General features: G+C 30.2%; 4 protein-coding genes across 8 annotated transcripts in view; 2 read left to right on the top strand and 2 right to left on the bottom strand.

Annotated features, from left to right (window-relative positions):
• LOC126748751 (nuclear pore complex protein Nup133) overlaps positions 1-1,863 on the top strand; it is a 46,564-nt gene extending 44,701 nt beyond the window's left edge. For both annotated transcript variants that reach the window (XM_050458180.1, XM_050458179.1), the window contains exons 12-15: positions 152-350; positions 513-724; positions 1,026-1,312; positions 1,385-1,863. In XM_050458180.1, coding sequence (XP_050314137.1) covers positions 152-350; positions 513-724; positions 1,026-1,312; positions 1,385-1,639 — 953 coding nt within the window. In that variant the 3' untranslated portion in view covers positions 1,640-1,863. The remainder of the gene's footprint in view (positions 1-151; positions 351-512; positions 725-1,025; positions 1,313-1,384) is intronic.
• LOC126748754 (homeobox protein dve-1) overlaps positions 1-25,743 on the bottom strand; it is a 229,142-nt gene that overhangs the window by 25,742 nt on the left and 177,657 nt on the right. The window lies entirely within an intron of this gene.
• LOC126748759 (mitogen-activated protein kinase p38b-like) lies at positions 4,311-9,715 on the top strand. 2 transcript variants are annotated; one of them, XM_050458195.1, is made up of 9 exons: positions 4,311-4,547; positions 4,604-4,625; positions 4,696-4,860; positions 6,551-6,728; positions 6,793-6,936; positions 6,991-7,225; positions 7,420-7,499; positions 7,557-7,815; positions 8,353-9,715. In XM_050458195.1, exons 3-9 carry the CDS (start codon positions 4,757-4,759, stop codon positions 8,418-8,420), a joined length of 1,068 nt encoding a protein of 355 aa, XP_050314152.1. In that variant the 5' UTR covers positions 4,311-4,547; positions 4,604-4,625; positions 4,696-4,756; the 3' UTR covers positions 8,421-9,715. The 2 variants fall into 2 exon arrangements, with proteins under 2 accessions (XP_050314152.1, XP_050314151.1); XM_050458194.1 differs by having other exon boundaries at positions 4,311-4,860.
• Positions 9,918-25,743, bottom strand: part of LOC126748757 (beta-1,3-galactosyltransferase 5-like) — a 22,768-nt gene continuing 6,942 nt past the window's right edge. For all 3 annotated transcript variants that reach the window (XM_050458191.1, XM_050458193.1, XM_050458192.1), the window contains exons 2-3: positions 13,679-13,747; positions 9,918-11,251 (exon numbers count right to left, since the gene is read on the bottom strand). In XM_050458191.1, coding sequence (XP_050314148.1) covers positions 10,122-11,249 — 1,128 coding nt within the window. In that variant the 5' untranslated portion in view covers positions 11,250-11,251; positions 13,679-13,747 and the 3' untranslated portion in view covers positions 9,918-10,121. The remainder of the gene's footprint in view (positions 11,252-13,678; positions 13,748-25,743) is intronic.

The raw sequence follows: 25,743 nt of genomic DNA, 5'->3' as shown, positions 1-25,743 counted from the left end.
TTTCAAGAAACATTTATGTAAAACAAAAATAATCCAAAAAATATTGCTTCACAATTAAATTATTTACCGCATTAAATGAAATACGGATTATGACAATAAATATAGTCATATAGTTTGCAACTAGAAAAAACAAAGAGTTATATTTTTTTAGTTCAAGTGCATGCCTATGAGAAGGCGGCTATGTTAGCAGAAAAATACCTCGACTTCGATATACTCCTGCGAATTTGCGAAGTGACAAATAATGAAGGAAGAGTGGAAGAATATCTGACTAGATTTAAAGATACCGATTTTCCTGAATTTGTCTATAATTGGTATATGAGTAAAGGAAAGGAAGGCGCATTGTTAAAACGGTATGTATTTTCGTAAGTCACTGAATTTGTTGAACTAATATATGTACTAAATCTGATTTGCCTAATAATTTTGGATAATATCGATAACCTCATGACGGTTTCGATACAGATATTTCATGTTTATCGTTTTTAAAATATTACATTATTATTCTAATTAACTAGATATCAACAATTCCGTGGTGACATTCCGGAAGGTAGAGAACGTTTAGTAAACTTCTTATCCAACTTCTCCTGGCTTAGCTGGATTCAGCAAACTTATGACAAGGATTTCAGAGGTGCTGCTGAGAGTTTGTGCCTTTTAGGCGAAACAGAAAAAGAACTCGTGACTAGAAAAAAAGCCATGTTTAGTCTTTGCAAACTGTCTATTCTGGCATGTAAGTGTGTTGGTTTTAAGTTATTCTTTGTACTTTAACATTTTTTTACTAAACTTTTATTATAAAAATTCAATACATAATAAATCTGTTTACTTTTTTATTTTGTGTTTATCTTATATGAAACTAAAATAATCACTAAAGTAAACTTGTCTCCTCTTCAATAGTAACCAGCATATTAACAATATCTATAGGGTCTATAAATGTTTTTTTGTTTGAGATGCTATAACTTCAAAAGTTCACGTAGGACGTTAATTCGCTTCACAGTATCCGTTTAGCAATATTTATAAATAATATTTTTTAGCTTCAAGTAAGTCAAAGACTGAGAGTCAAGAGCGCGTGCAGAAAAAAGACTTAGAAGACCTTAACAGTCGATTGAACCTCATTCATTATCAGGAGCTTATTCCTGACTATGTGTTGCAACAATACGGTGCCGATCCTAATTATCCAAAGGTTCTCGAGCCTCGACAAATAATTTCCCTCTATATTTGTCCGGAGTACACAGATGCCACAGAGCTAGACTTTCATACTGCTTTAAAGGTTTCAGAGTTTATTGAGGATGAGGGAGAAAAAGTTGAAGAGATTTTACGGGTTAGTAAAACTATTGTAATTTAATATTAAGATACTGCAAACAAGTTTTTATTAACTTTAATTTATTTTTAGATTTGGAGGGCGGCTATCTTAAGGGACTCATGGGAATTTTCAAACCTGGATGACCCTATTGACTGCCTCCAAAATACACTTTTTTTCAGACTAGCAGATTTTCTTGTAACCACAGGACAGGATCCGAATAATATTTTACCTCCTATTGAAATGCTTTTGGAGGACGACTGTGTAGATAAATTAAAAGGGAATCTAAATTTTCAGTCTTTACTTAAAACTGGATATGAACATTTCCATAGAACCCTTAATATTTAATTTTTCTTATATATTTTTAATTTTTTTATCTCAGTTCCATAGTGCAACAAGTATGCAACTTATTTTCTAAAAAGAATGGTACATAAGTGCAATTCTAAATTAAAGAAATTTGGAAAGAAATAACAGTGTTCTGTAATTAATTATTCTAGTCTTAAGCACTTGTTGCACTGGAAGAACTATCGATAATTTTCGAGATGTTATTAAATTTTGGTAATAAATTTTCCCATTTTCTGTTTTATTTCTTACCAACAAAAAAAATTGCTGAAAAATTAATAATCTGATTTAAAAAATATTTATGTTTCGGGTCTTCGTAGAATTTACTGGCTTTTCGGAATAGAAACAGTTCATAACGTTTTTGAAATAAAAAAGTATAGTAAGTAGTACTGACTGAATAGAGCATAAAAAAGAAATCAATCAATTAAACAATTTTTTTTTTGAATTTTGGTAATATAAAAATTAAGAATTAAACAGAAATTATTGAAAACGATGATCATTTTAGTAGAAGTGTTCGTGAAATATTTAGCACTAGCCTTCGAAATAAATTTCTTCGTCATATGTTGTATTAATATATTACATATAATTACAATAAAATAATTATGTAATTGAACAATAATAATACATTGAGTTAAGCTATATCCCTTAATATATAAAAATAAGACCTCGCCTCGATTAAAAGTCTTAAAATAAATGAAATGGCTTCAGCTTCTTGCAGACAATTGTTTTATAGGCCTGCAAGGTCACACAAATGCATTTATAAATTACATGAAATTTAAAAAACGGCTGTAATGGAAGAATTAAAAAAATTAATTTGAATGCCTGAAAGTCACAAAAAGTGTTCTTAACTGCCCAGTAGTTTGAATGCTTTGGAAGTTACAAAAGGTTACTTTTAAATTCACAGAAAAAAAATCAGAAATGGTTTTAACTACACGAGAGAGTTAAAACGCTACTTGAAATGCCTTAAAATCGACTACTTAAAGCACCAAAAATTGCTGAAATGGCTTCAACTGAGCCTGGAAGAAACGACTTTATGGTCCTGGAAGGTAAGTACATTTTAAAAATTAGTTAATGTTGGAAATAGACTTAACTAACTAAGAGAATTAAAACACTAATGCCTGGAAATTGCGGTCTTTAAATATTCAATCAACGGTAGTATAATGTTCCTGAATATTTGCAGAAAAAAACCACTCTATATTAAATTTTTGAATTCTATTAGTCACTTTAAAGATATATTTACCCTGTTCAAATATTATAAGTCATTTTTTCAGCATTAAGACACCCAACCTCCTATATAGTACTACAGTGTTTGTACGCCAATCAATTTTAAATAACACCTTTAATATTTTATTTTGCAACTGCATTTTACTGAAAATTACCTGACCATGCACATGAACCCCACAAAGGCAGAGGGTATCTGAAATGCGACAGGAAAAAGGAATTGTAAATATAAATAAATCTTGCTCTTATAATTGTTAAACACAGTTTCGAAGTCTAAATATACCGCCTAGCATTGGAACAATTTTATTAGTTACATGCATTGTGTTCCTCCAATCAAAGTTTTCGTTTTTAAAATATTAATTGTAAGTTTATTGCACTTTTAATTAACAACACACTCGAGGCTTTGAAGTCACTATCACTAAACACCAAAATGTATGTGTCATCTGCAAATGCAAAGTATCGACCAGTCAAACCAGCACTTCTGAGACTGAGCACATAAAGTGAGTACAATAGTGGCAAAAAGAGAAGAGAGCCCTGTGGAACTCCACACTCGCTCACCTCAGTGCTTCGACTAATTGATTCACAGCTTGTTCTCTATTTTATGAAGTAGATTTCAGAATATTATAAAACATTCCAGCTAACGATGTCAAAAGCCTTTTTTAAGTCAATGAAGACAGCCACTACCATTTCTTTGATTTTCTAATTGATTACTTATTTCGTTTATAAAATCAATTGTAGCAGTTAGTGTGTTACTATTTTTTATATATTTATGATTTTGTATCAAAATGTTATGTGCATGAAGATATAATAAATAAATAATATAGGCATAATAAATAAACACAGAAAAGAAAGGGTATGTAGACTTACGGGAAAGGTAAATATTTTCTGCATGGCTCAGAATTTCTAAGTACATAATATTTTTAACACATAAAATGGATTTCTAATATCAAATTTTGATTTAAAAATGCTTTATATTCAGTCTTAGTGTAAAAATAGAAACTGTTTTTATTTTGTATTTTATTTTCCAAGTCACTATTATTTTAGGAATTCCAGGAATTATTTTAGCACGGACTCGTCTCTCACCAGCTCATCAAAATATCCAAAATTGCTTCACTCAAGTATTAAGTAATTCGAATATCCCGCCACACCAACCAATTTAGAATATATGTCTAATGTGAAAGACTGTATTTGATCTATAGGCAACCTGCATTTCTTAACTTTTGCTTGTGCTTTTTCCGTTTTCAAAACATCAGGGGCGTCGTCAGGCCCCTCTAATCATAATGAAAGGTTACATATATATATATTGAATAAACATTGAATTGAAATTTGTAATAGATATGATTAACTTACTAGCACAAATTCTTATTTATTTAAGCATTATATTTATTACTGGCAATTAATCCTTAACATGACACTTTTGACAGCAAATTACTGATAAAAGTAAATGATTGTTAAACAAAGTCCTTTACTAGCATTCAAGTAATCTGTTTGTTTTTTGTGGTGCGTTTGAAAGTAAAATAGTTTACTGTGTGTATATATAATTATTTTAAATTTAAGAAAAATCTGGAATATTTTTTTCACTCTTTCATAAATTACGCTTAGGTTGACGTACACCGTACACAAAAATAACCATAATGAAAAATCCCAGCCCAGCCTTTTTCAAAGTCGTTTTCTGATTTAAGTGGAGACAAGAGTATGTATCTCTCGCTTTCACACATGCTATATCTTATATATTTATTTTCGGTTTAGCCGCGTTAACCGTCTAGTTCAGGTAACAACCAGGCTCACGTAGTTAATCTAATGCAGTGCAGTCCCTCTCTATTTTTGTATTTTCTGTTTAGTGCAACTGCAGCCGAATGTGAATTTTTCGGGGAGGCTTTTTAAAGGGTAATTTCTGGAAATATGACAACTTTTCATAAAGTGGATGTAAACAAAACGGTATGGGAAGTCCCCACTAGGTACCAAATGCTTTTAGCTGTTGGTTCAGGAGCATACGGCCAAGTTTGGTATGTATTCTACACCTACAACATCCATTTTTATATTATGGTAATTTTCATCTATTATTATTGTTTTGTATATAATAGATTTAAGTCCTAATTAACATAACCATAAACCATGACACTAAACAATAGGTTTTTCCACTATAAGTTAATTTCTCCTTTTAAATTCTGGAAATTTGTGACCTGATCTCAAAGCTTAACCCAATTTACTCAATTTATAGGTTATGTATTTTAAATGAAGAATACTAGTAATTAAAATTTAGAAAGTCTGGTTACTTTGTGAAGTTGGTTAACTCCAAACTTGGGTATTCGTGTATTTGTCATTAATTTTTTTAAAATTACCAAATAAAAGTTGAAAATAGTATATATCTATAATAATTACAAGTTCAATCACAAGTGCTTGAATACAAATAAAAGAAATATCTAGAGCTATAGTATCAAAATGACATGTATTTGTTTCTTATTAAGAAGGCATTTTTGCAATATTAAGTGCATCAGTGTAAGCTCTTTTTCTAAAATTAAAAGTATCACTCATAAAAACACGCAATTGATAAATCTTGATGTTCATTGAAAATATTACCTACCTTAGACAAAGTGAATCAAATTTTTTTTGAACGCAGCAGTGCTTGAATAAAAAATTTATTCTAGATTTATTTGTATTAGAAGATTGTGCTAATTAATTCCTAAATGTTTGTCCTTACGCTAACACAATTATTGCTATTTGTTTTTATCTTTTATATTTGTATTACTCTACTCATGTCTCTATAGTTTTCCCCTAAGCGGATGATGAAGCTTCAGTCATCCATACAGTTAAATACCTCTAAGTTCAAAAAGGGTTTTTTTTAATTTTAGTATTTGGTAATTAGGCGCTTCGAAGATAATTTAGTTCTAATATTTTATATGCAGTCTCTTTTGACCAGATGATTTATTGAATATTATTGCTTTCCCATGAAATACCATTAAATATCAATACCTGCCTCACCTCTTCATAACCAGAGCTTGAACAACACATTATATTCTTCACCAACTTATGCCATGTGCACTAGACAATACTTCTTATACTAACTTTAATGTTTTTATTAATTGTTGTATTTCAAAAATTCACAAACACCATAGCACTTAGATAATGCTTTTTTTGAGTAATATTTCTCCTTCCAACCTCCTTTAGAAAGACAATCAATCAATATAAGATTTATTGTCATAAGAAATCTTGTTGAAAAAGCTGTAAATAAAAACAAATAAAAATGAACAAACCATAATATAGTAAGAATACAATAATACTAGATTTAACATATAATACAAATAAATAAATTACAATATCAAAATTCAAACTCAGACTTTTTAGTATTTGCATTTCTTGCATTCTAATTGCAATTTCTCTGTAAGCCATACTTTTATGACTCTTCGTGAATTGTAGCTAAGAAGCTTTTGCTTACTAATTAAGCATTTTGATACCTACTACACAATATATGCTTTAAGATATTGAGTTTTATAATACTCCATTTTCATTAATTCTTCACAAATCATGATATATGTTGTACCTACCAAATTAATTTTTATCGGGTTATCAATGTTACCATTTGTGTTGTTTGAGATCTTGTGTTTTGTGATCTGTTGTTCCAACTATTCGTAAAACTGTAAACTAAGGATTAGGAAGTAAAGGGCTTTTAATAAGTCCATATCCGAATTGTTTTAGTTCCGCGTTAGACACCCAAACAAAGAAAAAAGTAGCAATAAAAAAACTAGCCCGTCCATTTCAAACCGTTGTGCATGCAAAAAGAACATACAGAGAGTTGAAATTGTTAAAACACATGAGACATGAAAATGTTATTGGACTTCTAGATGTATTCTATCCAAAACATGATAACAGCCAGGTAGGGAATAAGAGAATTGGAGTTTTAATAGAAATAGCAGTTGGCTAAAGGTGCAAGGTTTTAGATATATTTGGTAACCCACCTGATGGGTGCAGATTTGAACAATATTATCAGGACACAAAGACTGACAGATGACCATGTTCAATTTTTAGTTTATCAAATCTTAAGGGGTTTGAAGTATATTCATTCTGCAGGAATTATCCATAGGGTAAGTGTTAACTTCTTCTCACATTATTGGTCCCTCTAAAAGTTGACTTTTTAGGACTTGAAACCATCAAATATAGCTGTAAATGAAGACTGTGAGCTGAAAATCTTAGACTTTGGTCTAGCTAGACCAACAGAGACAGAAATGACTGGTTATGTTGCAACTAGATGGTACAGAGCACCTGAAATTATGTTGAGTTGGATGCATTATAACCAAACAGTAGATATATGGTCTGTAGGTTGCATTATGGCGGAATTATTGACTGGACGGACTTTATTTCCTGGTACAGATCGTATCCTTTAAAAAGTTGTTCTGAACTGTAACTGATTAGTTATATACGATTGCCAATTTTTATTTTCTCCTTTTCAGTTAAAAAACTCATGAATGTGAATTTGATGATCACCCCAGAATGTTTACAAATTTGAAATAATCGGTGTACACTTTTTCTAAAATTCATAAAAGTTCATTCCTTGACAATGTTTTTAGATATTCATCAGTTAAATTTAATAATGGAGATTTTAGGAACGCCTAATGACGAATTTATGAACAAAATTACTTCTGAAAATGTAAGTATTGGCCCCAATTTGACATTGACATGTTACTAATTTAAAATTGTATTGTAGGCCAGAAGTTACATAAAGTCTTTACCACCCATGCAAAAAAAAGACCTACATAAATACATTGTAGGAGCGAACCCGAATGCCATAGACCTTCTTAGCCTTATGTTAGAAATTGATAATGACAAGCGCATTACTGCAGAACAGGCGCTCGCGCATCCTTATCTAGCGGCCTATGCAGATCCAAACGATGAACCTACTTCTGCGCCGTTCGATGATGAGAGCGAGAATGAAGTTATGAATTATCCTGTTGAGAAATGGAGAGGTAGGTTAGGCATAAAAGATGTTACGCTTTGTATTAAATGAGAATGTATTTATAAAATTTAAACATAAAATTCCATAAAGGTTTTTTATTAGATTTTATTCTCTTTAAAATTTTTTTGTTTAATTTTCTTTCTGCTACATATTTTTGTTTATTTTTAATCACAAAAAGGCTACCGACAATGATTACTTAGGATGTTTAGAAACCTCAAGGATATTATGTATAGTATCTACCAGTAGTGCTCAGGGGATTATTGAGACATTATTTATAGCAGTGTATATTGTTTTAAATATTCACTTTTTTTAATATATTATGGTTTTCTGAAAGGTTGATAGTTACAAATATATTGCATTTATTTCCAATTTAGTATTCTGTTAGTACAAGTTTATTAGGCATGATTTTAGTAATTGACCAGTTTGATAGCAGTATCCACTAGAAATAACTTGCCCTGCCCCTTCATTTACTTCCCTGGGCTTAGTCGTGCTCGGCTCAGTCGTGACTGCAGTCCTTTCAAATTAATTTTTTTTCTATCTTTTTTAGAGTTGGTTTTGGATGAAGTTAACTCCTTTGTTTATGTCCCAATGCCTAATGAAGAGAATCGAGAATAAAACTCAAAAAGATGTTAAAAGAACAAAGTAGTATAGTTTCGCAAATTGCCTCCAAGGCCGCAACAGCGCTAAAGTTCATAAAATTAGATGGGCGTAGATCATCTTAAAGGCCAATCACCTTAATTTTAGTTTGAATGTAATGTAATATTTTGGTGCTATGTAACTAGAACGTCAATAAACGATAGTGTTAATAAGAATTGTTGGTAATAATTAGGTTACGTTTTTTGAAAGGCAGCATCGTAGTTTTAGGCCAGTTTTGTAATTTCCATAGTGTAATAAAAGTGTAAAATAAAAACTAATGTATATTATGTAAAGTTAATTAAAAATAATTTGTTTAGGTTTTTTGCTTCTACCTAACATTAAGTAAGAAAAAATTGACAAAACTTCTGGCTTTAAAAAGTTGATTCATGGTGTTCATGTGTCCTACCAACTGAGCCAATTAACAAAGCTCCTATGCCGGTTTGCCAATTTTTTTTAAAATAAAATATTGTTTTTGCCAAGTCTAGTTTTAGTTTTCTTATATTAATTACCCAGCGATTTGAATGGATTTTTTCATTGAGTCAGGTTGTAATAACGGGTATTCATTTATTAAATAAGTAAATCCATAAAAATAATTTTTCTTAAGAATATTAGTAGTTGCATATTGTGCTATTTATATTCTTTATTTTGGTATATTGCATCGTATGTACTTCAATCATGTAATTGTTTTAGTTCTCAATGTACAAATTAAGTCTTGTAAAAGAAGTTTTTTCTTTGAAAATGAAATACTACGTTATCTCGCAAATATTTCATCTATTGCTTATAGAGCTTTTATAAAGGTAAAACAGAAAATGATTTTTACGCCAATAGTAGCCTTAAATAAAACTCGATAAATTTGATACAAAAAACACTTTATTCAAAAATAAAATGACCTTATTAGTCATAATACGTTGGGAAGAGTCACAGGATGTCCCTATTTCAATTTCTATATCCAAACCAATTAACAATATTACGTAAATACTGTTTGTATTATTAAGTCTATTTGATTTACGAAATGTGTTGATAGTGTTCTAACATTTGGGGTTACACGCGGGAAATATTTTAGTAATGTAAATCTTTTACTACATTCATCATCTGACAAATGAATAAAGAGGTACTCTCCCTCAATTAATTTTCAGATTACAATAATTAATAGGGAGCTGTTTACGTTTCTTTACCTCACTCTGCGTTATTTCCTTGTTTGTTGGCTTTCCAGTTTATTATAATATGAGTTTCTACCAATATATATATTGTATATGAATATATTATTTATATTTTTCGACTCTTTTTTTCCTTTATTTATTTGCAGTTTAAAGTAAAATAGTTTAAACTTCGTCAAAGATTATTATAGATACGCAATCGTGTGCCTTGGCGAGTTTTAAAAAGTGAAACGAAAGATATTCTTTTCACTTGTACATTATTATATTTTTAAGTACAATATTAATGTTCATAATACTTGTTAAGAGAAAAATTCACAGCTTTATTACATTAATAGTTTTATATTTGTTTTTTTAAAATTCATTTTATAATCTCGTTTTTAAACCTTTTGAAGGAATACATACAATAATAAAATATTTCAATGAAAAAAATAATTTAACGTAAAATAAATACTGTTAACAAATAAGTAACTAGGTATACATAATAAAGACTAATCACAAGGAATTGTTTTATTATTTAAATATATCACTTTTTACACTTAGTTATATCGTGAAGTTTTTTCCACAAGTCGAACTGCTCGCCGCTTTGAACCATATGTATGCTAATTTCTTTCTGAATATTACAAGGCGTAAAAGACACTTTTTTATTTAAAAACTCTGGTGCATGCACTCTTTTGATCTTTAACCCATTTGCCACAATTCCAGTGAGAAACACATCCTCCAATTTTAAATAGGTGTGATTTAATGCAGATAAATAGAGTGGTTTAGCTAAGTTGGCTGGAAGCAAATAGGCCGGACCTGTAGTGAAGTCTGGAAAGACAGGGGGTTTATATTGCTGAGGAGATATATAGTATTTTGATTTTTTATTTCTAATTGGTTTCCACTTTTTTGCCAGGCGTCCATAAATTATATTTTGTTCAGGTTTGTGTTTAGCAATAAACGCTAAAAGACGAGACACATTAATGAACATGTCGTCGTCAGTTTTAAGTACAAAAGCTGCTTTAGGACAGTAATTATCTACCCATTCTAAAATCGAAATTGTTTTCAAAGTAAGATTGTCATACGTATCAATAAACTTTCCTCTAATAATATCACCATATAAAATTTGTTCTTCATCTAATTTCTTGTTGATCGTTTCGTTGGAAACAGATCCTAACATAAAAGCTATAGCGACGTCCCTTCGACTACCGAACGAACCCCAAGTCTTGCGGATTGCTTCTCTGGCACTTTCATGGCTTGGCGCCGACGTGATGGTTATCATCAGTTTTACGTCCTTGCCCAAGTCAGCACACACCTCAGAATTTACATCAATGTGTCCTGCTTCATAAATATATTCAGCTGGAACACCTTGAGTCAGATCCAAATTATTCTGTTGTCGAGTATTTGTTGAGTGGTTTTTCAAAGTCTGTGGTGCAGGGGGCGCCTCCGATGATGTGCTGTTGTGGAGCAGCACACCAGGAAAGCTAATGTTACCTTGGATCATGCGCTGTTCTGAGGAGGAGGACGACGACGATATTAGGAATGATCTGGTTGGTGGTATTGTAGGTTTTAGAGTTGACGGGTTCAGGGATAACAAAAAAAATACCAATATCAGTAAGGTAAAGGCAAATGCCAAGTGCATTAATCGCACTTGGGCTAGCCATGGCACCCCCATACCTGAAAATAAAAGAAAATGTGTTATAATAGTTTAAAGGTTTTTGAAGAAATATATTAAGATGTATTAGGTTTATGCATTCCAACTGGCAAAACCACGCGAAGGTGGGGATACGTAGCCATTATTTGAGAGATTTATTGTTGAGCGGTAAAAAAGTTAAAAAGTCAAGGAGTTAGGATCTCGATCAATATGTAACAAAAACCCATATGTCAGCAAAAAGGCTTACGCAAAATCGAATATTTTCAAATTGCAGTTCTGTTGGCACAAATACCTTCAGACGCTGTTGCCTGTTTGCTCGATATTTATTTATTTCAATATATAGAAATTTTAAAACCAGTATAACCTTCGAAACTATGCAACTCTCAACATTGCAAGTTCTTCACTTGAAAAAAGTCCTCTAAGAATGGCACTGTTTTTAGATTTTTCCTTTCTGCTAATATTTTCAAGATATTATCCGTTATTGCATCCTTTCTTCATGATCTTCTTAACTTTCCTCTTTTTTTTTGACAAGTCATCTGCGTATCGTAAACAATGCATATGCTTAACACTGTTATTACTGCATTTTAACTTGTATAAATACCTATACTTATAGCAAATAAAACATTTTATTAGCTAGCTTTTTTTTTTTTGACACAATTTTTACAAACAGAAGTGGTATAATAGATAAATTAAGAATTTACACCAGAAACCTTTTAGCTACCTAGTTTGATTTTGTGATGAGACCTCCCCATAAGCAAGTACATGTTGTTTGTATTTCATAATGAACAAAATTGTTGTTGAAAATTAATTTAATTAATCTAGTGTGACGGTAAAGTGAATGGTTTATTAATTTTGTATAAGTTCATTAAATCTTGTTGATTCAATCGGTTAATACTAGTAATGTAAATTTAATAACATAAGTCTTAATTGTGAAAATTATTTATTAATTCTAATCTCAATTAATTTAAAAAAAGGATTAATTTTCTAGTTTATGCAACTGGTATAATCCCACTAATCATTTAATGACTATGCTAATGGGTGTCGTCCTAGATTTTAACAAATTAAATGAAATTGAATGGAAAAATCTTTTCTCTTGTTATTTTCTCGTATATATGGTTTTAAGATTATACCTTTAAACAATGAATTTTATTTGCTGACTTTAAAATGAATTAAGTTTAGAACTTAGTATTTCATTTGGGTTTAGGTAGGTGCAGGTCATAAATTATTAATTATTTTATAAATATATAGAAACTAAATTTCCCTTTCCTTGATAATCCATCTAGTATAATACACTAATAAATTGATAATTTTAACTAATATAACACCTGCATCTACAAATACTATAATTTATGGGTAATTCCCAGTGGGACTAATTTTTTCCTTTTAAGCCATTTAAAATGTTACGGCTCCCGCGATATACTCGGTAAAAATTCATTGTTAAACGTTAAAAAAATGCACTGTTGTCAGTCCTATTTTTCTTTTAAAATTCAAATAGAATAAAGTAAAATGTATGCATAACATAGCTAAAATTGGCAACTCAGCATTGCATTCTTAACATACACTCTAGTACTCTAGAGAGTACTCTTCCCTCTAAGTATAAAAATAGTTCATACATATGGGCATAACGTGAAAATATTTTATGCTAAACTTTGCCATTCCATTAATTATTATTAAGATGCCGAGAATATTTAATCTATTTCAGTTTATTGATCCATATCCTGTATATACAGCGCAGGGTCTGTATATTCCTCAAAAAAAAATCCAAAATTATAGCCTATTGAACATCGTCACCCCGTATAACTTATAATACATATTGAAATTACCAACAAATCGGGCTTCGCCGGACAATCAGCTTTTGAATGCATAAGTAATTTATAAATTACATGTATGTAAATCTATCCCCATTATTATTTGTCAATAGCAATGAAGCTAAAATTCCACCATATGTAAAACAAAACTATATAAATTTAAAAATATAATTGCACAGTAAATGGAGGCACACTAGATATTAAGTAATGGATTTTACGCTCAATTTTCCAAACTTAAAAAAATCTTCGTTCATATTCATTGACTTGTATAGACGAAATTCAAAAAGAGATTAAGACACAGAAATTTAATCTAGATTTAATATACTCCTCACAGACTCATAGAGTGAAAGTACCAGAACTTATTTAATATGTGGCATGAATTTTCGAAACTATTGTTGCTAATAAGGATGAAGGTAAAGAGTTATTGTTTACAATAAATACACCATCGTCTCTAATACAAATGTATTAATTTTTTTGAGTCATTTAAACGTATATATTAAAAATCCTACTTCGTTTAATATAATAGAAATGTATGCTTGGACTGACTTTTTTCCTCAACTTTTTAGTATTTATTTCAAGTATGGAGCTAACTAAACCTAAATATTTATGAATATCATATTCTGGAGATTCACAAATACTCACCAATTTAAGTAGATAAAAATAAAATTATCCGTTGCAAAGGCAGACGTTTTAGCGACATGACGTTATAATCTGAAAAAAAAAGATGACTGTTATTAATATTAAATATTTATGTGTATATTTTTTACTAATAAAAATACATTCATTAATTAGTGAAAACACTATACTACTGCGTAAACAATATTACTCTTGTTTGTTTTGGATAAACAAAGTACAATATGGTGACGATATTGAATTACATATAATAAATGAAAGTGTTGCTGCTGTTTGTTACAGTAATAGATGCTTTTTGTTTCCGCCCACACATGAACACTGTAGGAACCACTTTTTTTTTAAATTTAATTATTAATTTCAATTGAATTTTTTTTTTCTGTAGAAGATTGACTAGAAATATTACTAGTTAATCTGATGGTTGCAAGAGGTATTAATATCAAAAGTTTCCATCGCCTTTTTTTTGACATGTTTATTGACATATTCTATTTGGACACTTTATCATCGGGATAATACGTATGTATTTGTTATCGGGGTTCCACCTGCCCGATTATCTAACGGGGGAGCCGATATCAGAATGAATGATTTCTGTTATACAGTGCGGTTCTTAATTGTGCTCCCTCTTATATATTGAATGCATTTATATAAAAATTTGAAATTTGGCACACGTCATTAGCAACCTAAATACTACTTTTTGGTCCCTAGCTCATTTTGCAAAACTTCAATTCATCAAATTCATCAAAATTAAAATTAAATAGAAAGTACACTGAATGCTTTATGGTTCTAGAATATTAAGTCACTTACTTCTTCCCATAGCAAAATGGTAGCCTTTCAAAATCCTATGCTTCGCATTTTTATTTATTTTTATTTTCTTTACTACACCTGTTCAGGTGTAATTTGTTTGTAGGTGTGTTTTTGTTTGTAAAGTTTGTATTTTTTGTCAATTTTATTATCATAAAAGTTACTGTTCCACTCAAAAACTTAATTGGTTTACCAATACCTTTAAAAGCGGATAATATCGAAAGGAGAGAATATTTTTGCTATTCCGTTCAGTGCAATTTTATTCGTACCTTGATTTAATCAAGAATGCCTGATCCACGTCCCCTTGCTGAAAAAATTGAAATTATTTTCATTTACAGTGGAAATCGTAATGTATATGAGATGGAAAGAATGTTCGCTTTCCTGACCATCCAGTATTCGCGAGCTAATTCAGAAATTTACCGAGACGGGTGCTGCCGAGTGTTGCCAGTTGAATCCAGGGCGTCCCAGCTATCCAGAAGAAAAACAAATGGATATTATAGCAGCTATGGCAAGAGATCCACAACAGTTGGTGACACGTGTGACGTATCTTCTGCTACTGCGAAAAGAATACTTAAAAAACATAAATTTCATCCGTATAAAATTCAAATGGTTCATCAATTGACAGAAGATGATCCTGATCGACGTATGGAATTCTGTGAATTAATGAAAGAGAACAGGACGCCAGCCTTATGTGAAGAACATTTGTTTCAGTGACGAATGTACCTTTTTTCTGAATGGTAATGTGCATAGACAAACTGTCCGTTATTGGAGCGACATAAATCCCCCCATATTTCGTGAAACACATACATAATACCCAGGAAAAATAAATGTGTGGGCTGGCATATTAGGGAATCACATTGTTGGGCTTCTCTTTTTAGCCAAAAAATTGATAAGGGATCTTTACTTAAACATGTTGGAAAATGAAGTAGAACCAGTGATCCTGGAGATTATTTAAGAGAATCCTCTTGAATTTAAGATGAAAACAGTTTTTCAACAAGATAGGGCTACGCCTCACTTTAGCAGAAATGTGGATTGGTCCTCGAGGGTCTATCGAGTGGCCAGCGAGGTCGCCCGATCTTACACCGCTGGACTTTTTTTTATGGGGCTACTTGAAACAAAAAGTCTACGTCACCCAGCCAGAATCTACCTCCGATCTACATCAAAGAATAATTGATATATCGCAATATTGATGTTGCCACTTTCCATAATGTTCGTGAAGAGTTATACTCCAATAGATTATTTTACTGTCTTAAAGTTAATGGTGCACATTTTCAACATCTTTTGTGAAATAGTGAAATAGTCAAATTTCTGTATTACCTAAAGTTTAATTATCTTAAATTGAAATAAAAATGCGAAAAATAAGATTTTGAAAGACTGCCATTTTGCTATGGGTAAAAGTAATGACTTAATATTCTAGGACCATAAAGCATCCAGTAGTATTTAGGTTGCTAATGATGTGTGCCAAATTTCAAACTTGTATATAAGCGCATTCAAAAGATAAGAGGAGAAGGGGACAGTTACTACAAGAGCCGCACTGTATAAAAATGAGAACATTTTAATGGACAATTGGTTTCACGAGGTTTCATTTTATATTGGTAAATGAATGTGTTCTTTAAAGGAATATATATTACATATATTCCTTTAAATTTAATTAAAATTAAATTCCGTTAAACCAGTTTGCAATTTTTCTACAATTATTGATTTATAGAAATACTGCGTACTAAGAGCCTTTCCAATAAGTTCTTGCAAACCTTTATTCTACGGACAGTGGATTGATATTGAGATTTTGGCCTTAAAAATTAATTTTTAAATTACAAATTCTACTTAAAATAAAACGAGTTCTACTAACTTAAGCGGTTATTATAGTGAAAGTAAACCGCCAAGTTATCATTTCGATTTTGGAACAAGATTACAATACATCTACATATATTTCCTATTCTATTTTCCTTGTCTTTTCTCAATTTGTTTAACAAACTAAAACCCAAACAATGTCATTAGCGCCTTCCACAATACAAACGGACAACTTTCTTTTTTTATCGCGTAGAATAAGAAACACAGGTTATTAGTTTGTCAAACTTGAAATTTACATTTTTATTTATTTTAATGCGTTTGTATTCAACGCCGTTATTGGAAAAAATTGCCAATTAATTCTTGATAGTTTATTTTCTAATGGAATCGATTTTGGCATTTATTGATATAGGTGATATGTAATCTGCTCGAGCATACCATTATGTGTAAACAAGTCTCTTGAAGAAAATTATATTGTTTGACTTTACAAGACGGAGCTTAATGGCATATTGTTTGCTAAGAATATGGATTTCAAGAAGGTTCTTAAATCCGTCTGTTTCATGTTAAACACATGTTAGGCTATTTTCGTAGCAGAAGTTCAAGCAGTAAAATACAAAACTATTTTATTTCATGCATTCAAATAAACTACGTGCATAGGACAAATACATTTTGCATGTAGAAATCTGAGTTCTGAAAAAATTTGCGACCGCTTAGATTAAGAAGCATATACTCCAATCACTATTTTCCCGTTGCATGTGCATGTATTCTTATCTATTTTATTGTATGTTCATTGTATAGATTTTTATCTAGAAGTTGATCTAAAGACAGAAGAAAAATAACGATATCTTGGCTCGATAACTTAATATTTAATACTGTATTTGTACAAATTCCTTATCCAAAAATAAAACAAAAAAATATCTTGTTAAATTTATTATTGGATACTAAGAATCTTTAATAAAATTTTCCATACATTTTTCGATTACTCTATGTTCATTTTAAAAATGATCTAACATTCCAGAAAAAAAAACATTGAGGGCAATTAAATACCCAATACCTCGATAATTGGAATTTTTAACGCTTTCGTGACAAAAGAAAATTAGAGCGCAGGGAGAGGCGTTAACAGCTAATCCATAACCGAAACCTATTCTTGTAACATCATGCATCTAATATGGATTTGAAACAAGTAATTATTTTATACATCGTCAGTTATTTTCGGTTTCCCTTATTTGACAGAGGATGTGGTGAATTCTTAATTGTACAATACATAAACATAAATTGGCATAAAGCAATACTGCTGGTGTTAATTAAAGTTTATTGATTGGGTTTGCCTTTAATTGTGTGTTGGACGTGTAGAAATGTGAAATAATGACAGAAATCATCCCTAGGTTTTATAAATTACTTTATTTGAAGAATAGATGCTAAGTTAAATAAATAATACTTTTCAATTATAATGGCTTACATGAAAAAAAAACAATCAGTATTTTATTTCAAGATTCAGAAATGATGCTCTTTTAGAATGATAGTACGACAATTATTCAATGTGTATCCATTGTAACAAGGAAAAAAATCTAACGGTTATGTACCTCAATGTGTAATACCATTAAAGGGTGGATATGTATCTCTAGTAAAAAGTATTACATTACACCAAGGTCTGATGGAATTCTCACATAGAAAAGCGTTTAAGGAGAAAAATTATAAAAATACATACATATTTTGTTTTCAAATTCAGAATATTCCCTATGTATTCTGGCACACCCTGGATAAGTTTAATAAATAGTAGTAGGATATAGAGGGCGAGTTTTTATCGATGTTTAGTACCGAGATCTGGCAAAGAATTGTAGTTTTTTACGCTTTACTTAAAACCTGTTTTAAATTCATAAAATCTGACAATTTCTTAAAATGTTCATAACTGGGGTCAAGAGAATATAATATTCAATTATAAGCTATTTTAATAAGAATGCAATAAAATTATCTTTTAATTGTTTGTATATAATAAGTTATGGTTTTCATATTAGCGAAGACAAAATTACAGAAAATTATATTTTGTATCATAGTTATAAATAACATTGAAAAGTTAGTAGGGGAAGTCTTTTCTCCACAAATAAAATGCCAATCCTCTAATTTCAGGAGTGATGCATTTCGGCAAGTGTTCTTGCCATCATCAGACAATAACAAACCAAGTTTGTAATTGTTTAGAATTAGTGTATGTGTTAAGTAACTCAAGTCTGATGATGGCAAGAACGCTTGCCGAAATGCATCACTCCTGAAATTAGAGGATTGGCATTTTATTTGTGGAGAAAAGACTTTCCCTACTAACTTTTCAATATTATATTGACTCCACTTCAGAATGGATTTTTTCCTTATTATAAATAAAAGTCAAATTTTCAAATTTGCAATAACTTCATGGGTAACAAATGTATTATTTTATTGAGTAATCATTATGCAATCTGAATTCAATAGGCATTCCTGGCGTAGTGTTTCAGTAAAATATTTTCGGGATATCTCAATAAAAAATTAATATATACCGAAATAATTCTTTTAGTTTAATAATTAACGCTAAATGAGCAGGATATAAAATATATTTATTTACATACAAAAAAAATATTGGTTCAAAATTTATTTGGTATTTATTGAATGTGATTTTTAATTTTTATCAAAAAATTTATTGTTTTTTTGGTTCTTGGAGGTCTCGGTGGTTTTTAAATTTAAAAAAATCGCAAAAAACCTAAATACGTAATTTCTTTTTTGTTTTGAAAAAAATATTTTTAATTAGAATTGAAATAATTAATTAAAAGAAAAATTTTACATACGATTTAAAAAATATATATATTATAAGAAACAAGAGATTTATTCTGATAAATATAAGTTTTGATATATTCTGATACTGCTATTATGGGCATTTTTAGTATTTTAGATTATTTTGGATCAAAACATTTTTTGATATTGATCTAATTTGACTTATTATAAATGTCTTATGTAGATTCCATTAAAATCTGAAACTACTTCAAAGAAGCATTGGAGGATATATTCTAAATATCCCAAAAGTGTATTACTGTAATATATATTTTTGTACATTTTTTTTTTGTAAAAACGGATTTAAATGTAAAAAAAGTAAGATAGGATTTAAATGGTAATTTGTACCCACAGCTATAATTTTCAAAATTAAACAACAATCATCGAATTAAACACTCTTTTCAGAAATAGATTAGCAAATAATCATGATTAATGTTGTTTTAGAAACACCACCTACATTACTCTAAGGCAACTTTGAAAAATTACTGCTTTTAAGCGCCAAATAAATAACCTTGAGAAACATTCTTCCAAAATAAAACTAGAGGTATTACACAGCTAGTTCCAAAAATGAAGCCAGCCAGCTTAATGATCATGATACTTTCATTAATCAGCAATGTCAAGAAATAAGCGATTGAATAAAAAAAATTATAGCAAAAAACATTAAATATAAAGCTACTTATAAAAAAGGAATTCCCTAATGTATCAAACTGAAAATAAACGTATTAAAATACATACATTAAAAGCTTATTCCTGTAGCACACATATAAGTCACTAAATATTTGCTATCGCTTAACTATCCTGCTGATATTCGGCTAATAACGATTAAGACCCCCTGTAAAATGTATTAAAAATTTCTCTCAGGAACCGACTTAACGAATTACTAATTTAAAGGTTTTATGTTCCAAACTGGGCAAATATTTTGTAAACGTTAATTAAGTAATTGTACACTAATAAGTTTGCTCAAGCAGCTTTATTTATTTTATTACAAAATATCGAGCGAACCAAGGACAGTACAAGAACAAGAATTATGTTTCATTCATAAAAATTTATTGAAAAGTAATGAGAAGATGTAATTAGTTTGGTTATTATTAATAATGATTTTATAAAACCCATCTATGAATTAAAATCGTTTGTTTGCATCAATGCAGCATATTTCAATGTTAATAAACTCTGATGATTAAACGTCGTGACATTGGCGAACCTCGAAATAGGGTTTTCCAAATGGTTTTATTATCGACTTAGATCCATGGTCAGACTATATTAGTCTTGGTTTTGAAACGAACAAATGGGGAATATTATAAGGTTCTTTCATGTTTCATTAAATCAATCATCAATGAGTGTTTCACTTTCTTGTATTAACTTTGTATCAATAGATTTCTCTTTTCTAGAGAGTAGAGTATTAGTAGTAGAGAGTAGTGAGTAGAGAGTAGCGAGTAGAGATTAATAAAACTGCAATAGTCCCCGAATGCCAGCACATGAATAATCTGACCAAAAAAATATACAGTTCTCAAAACTGGAAGGTCCAACTGCCCTGAGAGTAATTATACGGGGCATAACAGCTAGAGGAGAACTTCCACGAGAGACTATGTTGCCTAAATGTAATTCACCATATACAAATGTTAATTTCATTTAAGGCTGTCACGTAAAGAGATAAAATTCAACATTAATTTTCAATTTAATGAAGAACTGCATATCAAAATCCGTAAATGTAACAGGTCACTTTTTTCACAGATTTTGATGTAAATTGCCATTTTTATCAATCATGATAATAATTGTGCTTTGACAACATTTTAACTTAGCAATACCAATAAACCGCACTAGCTACTCCAATTAACCAGGCGCTGCATATTTAATTTTTTTAATATACAAATGCATTATGTGCCTGTAATCATAACCCGATTTAATAATTAAAAAATGGAAATAATATTGAGTTCCGATAATTATACGAATATAGCATCCATATTTAACTATGAATTTATTTTTTTTTTATATTTTACCTTGAAATTGTTTGTTAAAAAGGAGAAAATAAGTTCGAGAACAAATTATTTACTTATGTTGCATGACGCATTAATTATGATTCACTTCCTGTAAAAAGAGCATCAGGGTGTTATTTAAGTACATGGCCAAACTCCAGAAGGTGATTCTATGAGTAATTTCAAGATGAAAAATTCACGTAAACATAGCTCCAGAAATGCTTCATTTTCAAATTCGGGTGTCAAATTTTTTTAAAAAATCGGTTTTTCCTAAATATCTTAATAATGATATTAAGAGGTAAATTTAGCCCAAATTAGAATAAAATTATTATGTCCAGTGGGGGTGTTTTTATTTGTTTCGAATTAAGCAGCTAAAAATACTTTTTTGTCTCCTGAGTTTCTTACATATCTCTCTTCCTTTGCGAGATAAAAAATTAAAAGCACTTTATTACATGTCCCCGGGAAAATAACATAATAAAATATTAAAACCACCAAACTAATTAAGCAAAGAAAATTAGACGAAATTCGTCGCTTGAATGTTTTCCCAACGAATGTTTTTGAACGAAAACTAATTCTGCTGTAATTGGGACACCTGCCACAGTAAGAACAGTAGAGATTGAGGAAGCGGTTTTACGTGAAGTTGAGCGTAGCCCCGACACAAGTACACGCAAAATTGTAGAACAATTAAATATTTCTCACTTTACTGTATGGCAGATTTTAAGAGAATATCAACTGCATCCTTACCAAAGACAGCGTGTTCAAGCGTTATTACCTACCGATTTTCCCCAATGAGTTGTTTATTGTACTTGGCTTTTCCAACAACAGGTAACGTTTCAAAGATTTCTATCCCGTATTTTATTTACAGATGAAGCGTGTTTTTCCCAAAATTCAATTATGAAGTTTCACAATAATCATATCTGGACTGACGAAAATCTCCAGAAGTTAATTTTCCGCAATAGTTTTCCGTGAATGTTTTGGTTGGTATTGTAGATGATCATATCTCATTGGACCTCATTACTCCCGAGATTAAATGGTCAAGAATATCGTAATTTATTGGAATTTATTTTACCTGGACTATTAGAAAATGTCCCGCTGGAAGTAAGAGGAGCAATGTGGCTCATGCATGATGGGGCGCGCAGGTCCACAGTCATGACCACCCAGGTCACCGGATTTAAATCCGTTAGATTTTTTTCTTTGGGGGCATTTCAAGTCCCTCGTTTACAATACAGAAAGAAGAATTAACCCAACGGATACAGGATTCATGTGATCAGACATACGCCGGGAATATTTCAACGAGTTCGGCAATCAATGTTAAGACGAGCTAACGTTTGCATTGAGGTTGAAGGAGGGCATTTTCAGCAACTATTATAAGTCTGGTGTTATTTATTGGTTATTTTTTTTATTGAAATAAAAGTTTAAGGGTCGATCTAAAAATAGTTTTTTTTTAAATTTACAAGCAAACAAAATCGGCTAAAAGCTTATTAAGATATTTAGAAAACCCGATTTTTAAAAAAAGACACCCCGTATCTTGAAAATGAAGCATTTCTGGACCTATGTTTATGTAAACTTTTCATCTTGAAATTACTCAATCACCTTCTAGAGTTTGGACACGTACTTAAATAACACCCTGTATATTGACAGTATCATATTAACTTTTCTTATCCATACTATTTTAATTGTGTTTAAAGGTTTACATTTTTGTTTCAATTCATTTTTGTTTCAATGAATATTTAATATCTTTATTATTTTCAATAACCGCATATTGCATAAATGCTAAAATAAAATATTAAACCTGCCTGAATAATGAATGCAAAATATATTTTTTTGATCAACAATATTACAAAAAATAATTTTCTTTAATGATGTTAATTTTTTTTTTGGATTTTGGACCACGCTGTAGATAAAAGTGCTCTGAAAATGAATGCCATTTTCAAGCATAATCAAACAAAAGAAATGAAGATGTGAATAACTATTTTACAACTTTAGAATTTTGGATATGTTATGGCAGCTAGAGCACTGAATAAGGCAAAGACTTTCATATTAAATTCTCAGGAGTTTTCACCTGATAATTTGAAATTCTTAACATATTTTAAAGGAAGCTATGAAAGGGCGAGGAAAATTGGTTTAAGCAGTAAAAGAGAGTGGGATGAGAGATAATATATATAATATAGTTAGACATTTGTATAGAAGACTTGTGGTCGTATTGAAAAACAAAATGAGTTAAATGTGGAATTGAACACTTCAGAAAAGTTTAAATTTCTTTTAAATATTGCAAAAACCTATGCATGAAAATCAATCTATCAGCACTGCGGAATTTTGATCGAAGCTAGAATAATATACGGATAACTTGATTATGATTACTATATTATAGTAACAGGGAAATCCCAATTAAGTGTGTGTTGGAAAAAATATCACGGTAAATTTCAAAAAAATTTCATTCGCCATAACCCGCCATTATTTAGAAAATACGGGAAAAATATTTAAATTTAAAAAAATTGTTTGCTTATAAAAAGGGCCGATAACAAACACATTCTAAGAGACGACAGAGAAGCAGAATCGTATTAAGACGAAACAACTCTGCAGACGAGCTTTATGTATGGATATTAATATCTGCAAGTTGATCATAGCCCTGAGTATCCTTAAAAATTTGCCTTGTCACAGATATAAATATCGTAAATTGCCAGTATTTTCTTAGTGGCCTATTGCAATCCTTACAAGAACATCATTTTTGTTGTCTGGAAATACTTAGTAAATTTTGATAGTTTTCGAGATATAGTAAAAGAAAATATTCTGTACAATTTCGGATCACAGGACATAAAATAATTAATAATAGTCGAAGTCGTGTTGGAATTGGGGTCAAAGAGTCTTAATATTACTGAAATTTCGGCCTATATCCGACCATGGTCAGAGCGCTACAAAGATAAATAAAAGTTAATTAAAGTCGATTTCTACTTCTACTTGAAAAATTGTGAAAAATGAAACAAAAAAATCCCATATGACTCGCGTTTTGTTTGTACACAGCTGTGAAGCGGTAATTGTTTAAGAGAATAACTCGTTTATAACAAATAGTGTAACATACTGAGATTTTTTTGTCAACCCACGCGGCAAGTTCAAGAAACTTTGACATTTTTCAAGACAATAATGAGTAAACCTATTAAATGTAAAATTTTATAGACCGACATTTTTAAATACCCAAGGCACCCATTAATTTTATCAATTTTATGGCCACTTTACAATACATTTTGTTGCTTAAATTTGTTAAGTAACCTATTTTCGAATAATCTACTTTTATCAGCGTGGTCTGGCGTATTTCCTTTGCTATCCATTTACTAGTTTTCGGCCTACCTCGAAATAAACTGTTTAAATAATTTTTAAAAATACAGTAAAGGCCAGCCAATGCCAGCTGTGTTTTCTCCTTTTTTATGTTACAAATAATAGAACATTAATTAAGTGAACGGGAATTTGACTTAAGAAATTATATTTTTAGTTGTATAAATATTTACAATATCTGAGAATAAAAGTTCTCTTCCTATAGAATTTTCATCACAAAATTTAAGTTGAAAAAAAATTATTTGGCCTTCACTCCCAGCAGTTTTGTGAATTAAGAATTATATATTCATTTGCGTTCTTCTTGACGACATCAAAAATATTCGGTAATAAAAACACGTAAAAAGCATATTAGATTTAGCAAACAAGATTTAATTTATTCCTTCCTACAAGTTTAGCTGTTCACACTAAATGATACTTATTTTGTAACAAAGAACCTTGATGGTTCCACATCACAAGATTCACAAGGCTGATATTGTACCTATAATTTGGAATCTACAATATATTAAACAAGGATGTTTGTTTTAATAAAATCCGTCTAAATTCAGTTGCTTTGCTTGTACAACTTTTACCAAAATAAAATCTTTTCATACTGTGACAAGATTGTATTTTGGTAAATTCTCTTCATTTCATACAGTGTCGCACATTGTTACAAACCCCAAACAAAGTTGTGTAAGCTTTTTCAATCCGCATACATATATTCTGTTATTTATATAGTAAGACAACCTAATTATGATGATCAGGAAGAAGATGAGATTGACATTAAAAAAGGACAATACAAAAATGGTTATTTTACTTTAATCAAGAATTTTGTAATTTAATGCTACCATACATTTTTAAATATTGAACGTCAACTATCTAATTCTCTGTTTGGTGATTTTAATTTTATATCACAGTAATACTAAATTACTATTGCTACTACTAGTATGTCAAATCACATAAAATTGTACCAAAAGACATTTTCCTTTGGTTCTTATTGGGTTAGGTTCGGTTGATTGGCTACAGTTAAGTACATAAAAATCATACATACAGCTTCCACAAATAATTGTCTATGTAAATTACTTCCTAAGAGATGTGTCTAAAAGGAGGTGAATGGTCCTTGGTCAAACCATTTAAGACAATATTAAAAAATCTAGTCAAGTTGAATTTCTGGCAAAACCATTCAACCCAGTTCTATCTTCATAGCTTTTAAATTGAACAAGAAAATATCATATAACAAGATTTGAATTTTCATATCAAGAGTATTTTTTTCTGCATATTTATTAATTTTTACATATATCTACTTAACAATTCTTAAGATTAAGTATACTATTTATTGTTTTCTACACAGTTTAAAAAGCTAAGATCTTTTAGCATAATCATTTCTCTCTAGGTTATGTAATTAGGTTTTAGTCT

The sequence above is a fragment of the Anthonomus grandis genome, chromosome 22 (assembly GCF_022605725.1).
Source record: "Anthonomus grandis grandis chromosome 22, icAntGran1.3, whole genome shotgun sequence".
In the NCBI taxonomy this organism is placed as follows: Eukaryota; Metazoa; Arthropoda; class Insecta; order Coleoptera; family Curculionidae; genus Anthonomus; species Anthonomus grandis.
Note: the sequence above shows the minus strand (reverse complement) of the source record. Positions and strands in the feature narration are given on the sequence as shown.

Coding starts and splice junctions, on each gene's coding strand:
- LOC126748759 (XM_050458195.1), top strand. CDS start 4,757: ATGACAACTTTTCATAAAGTGGATGTAAACAAAACGGTATGGGAAGTC. Junction 6,937..6,990: donor CTGCAGGAATTATCCATAGG/GTAAGTGTTAAC, acceptor TTGACTTTTTAG/GACTTGAAACCATCAAATAT. Junction 7,816..8,352: donor TCCTGTTGAGAAATGGAGAG/GTAGGTTAGGCA, acceptor TATCTTTTTTAG/AGTTGGTTTTGGATGAAGTT.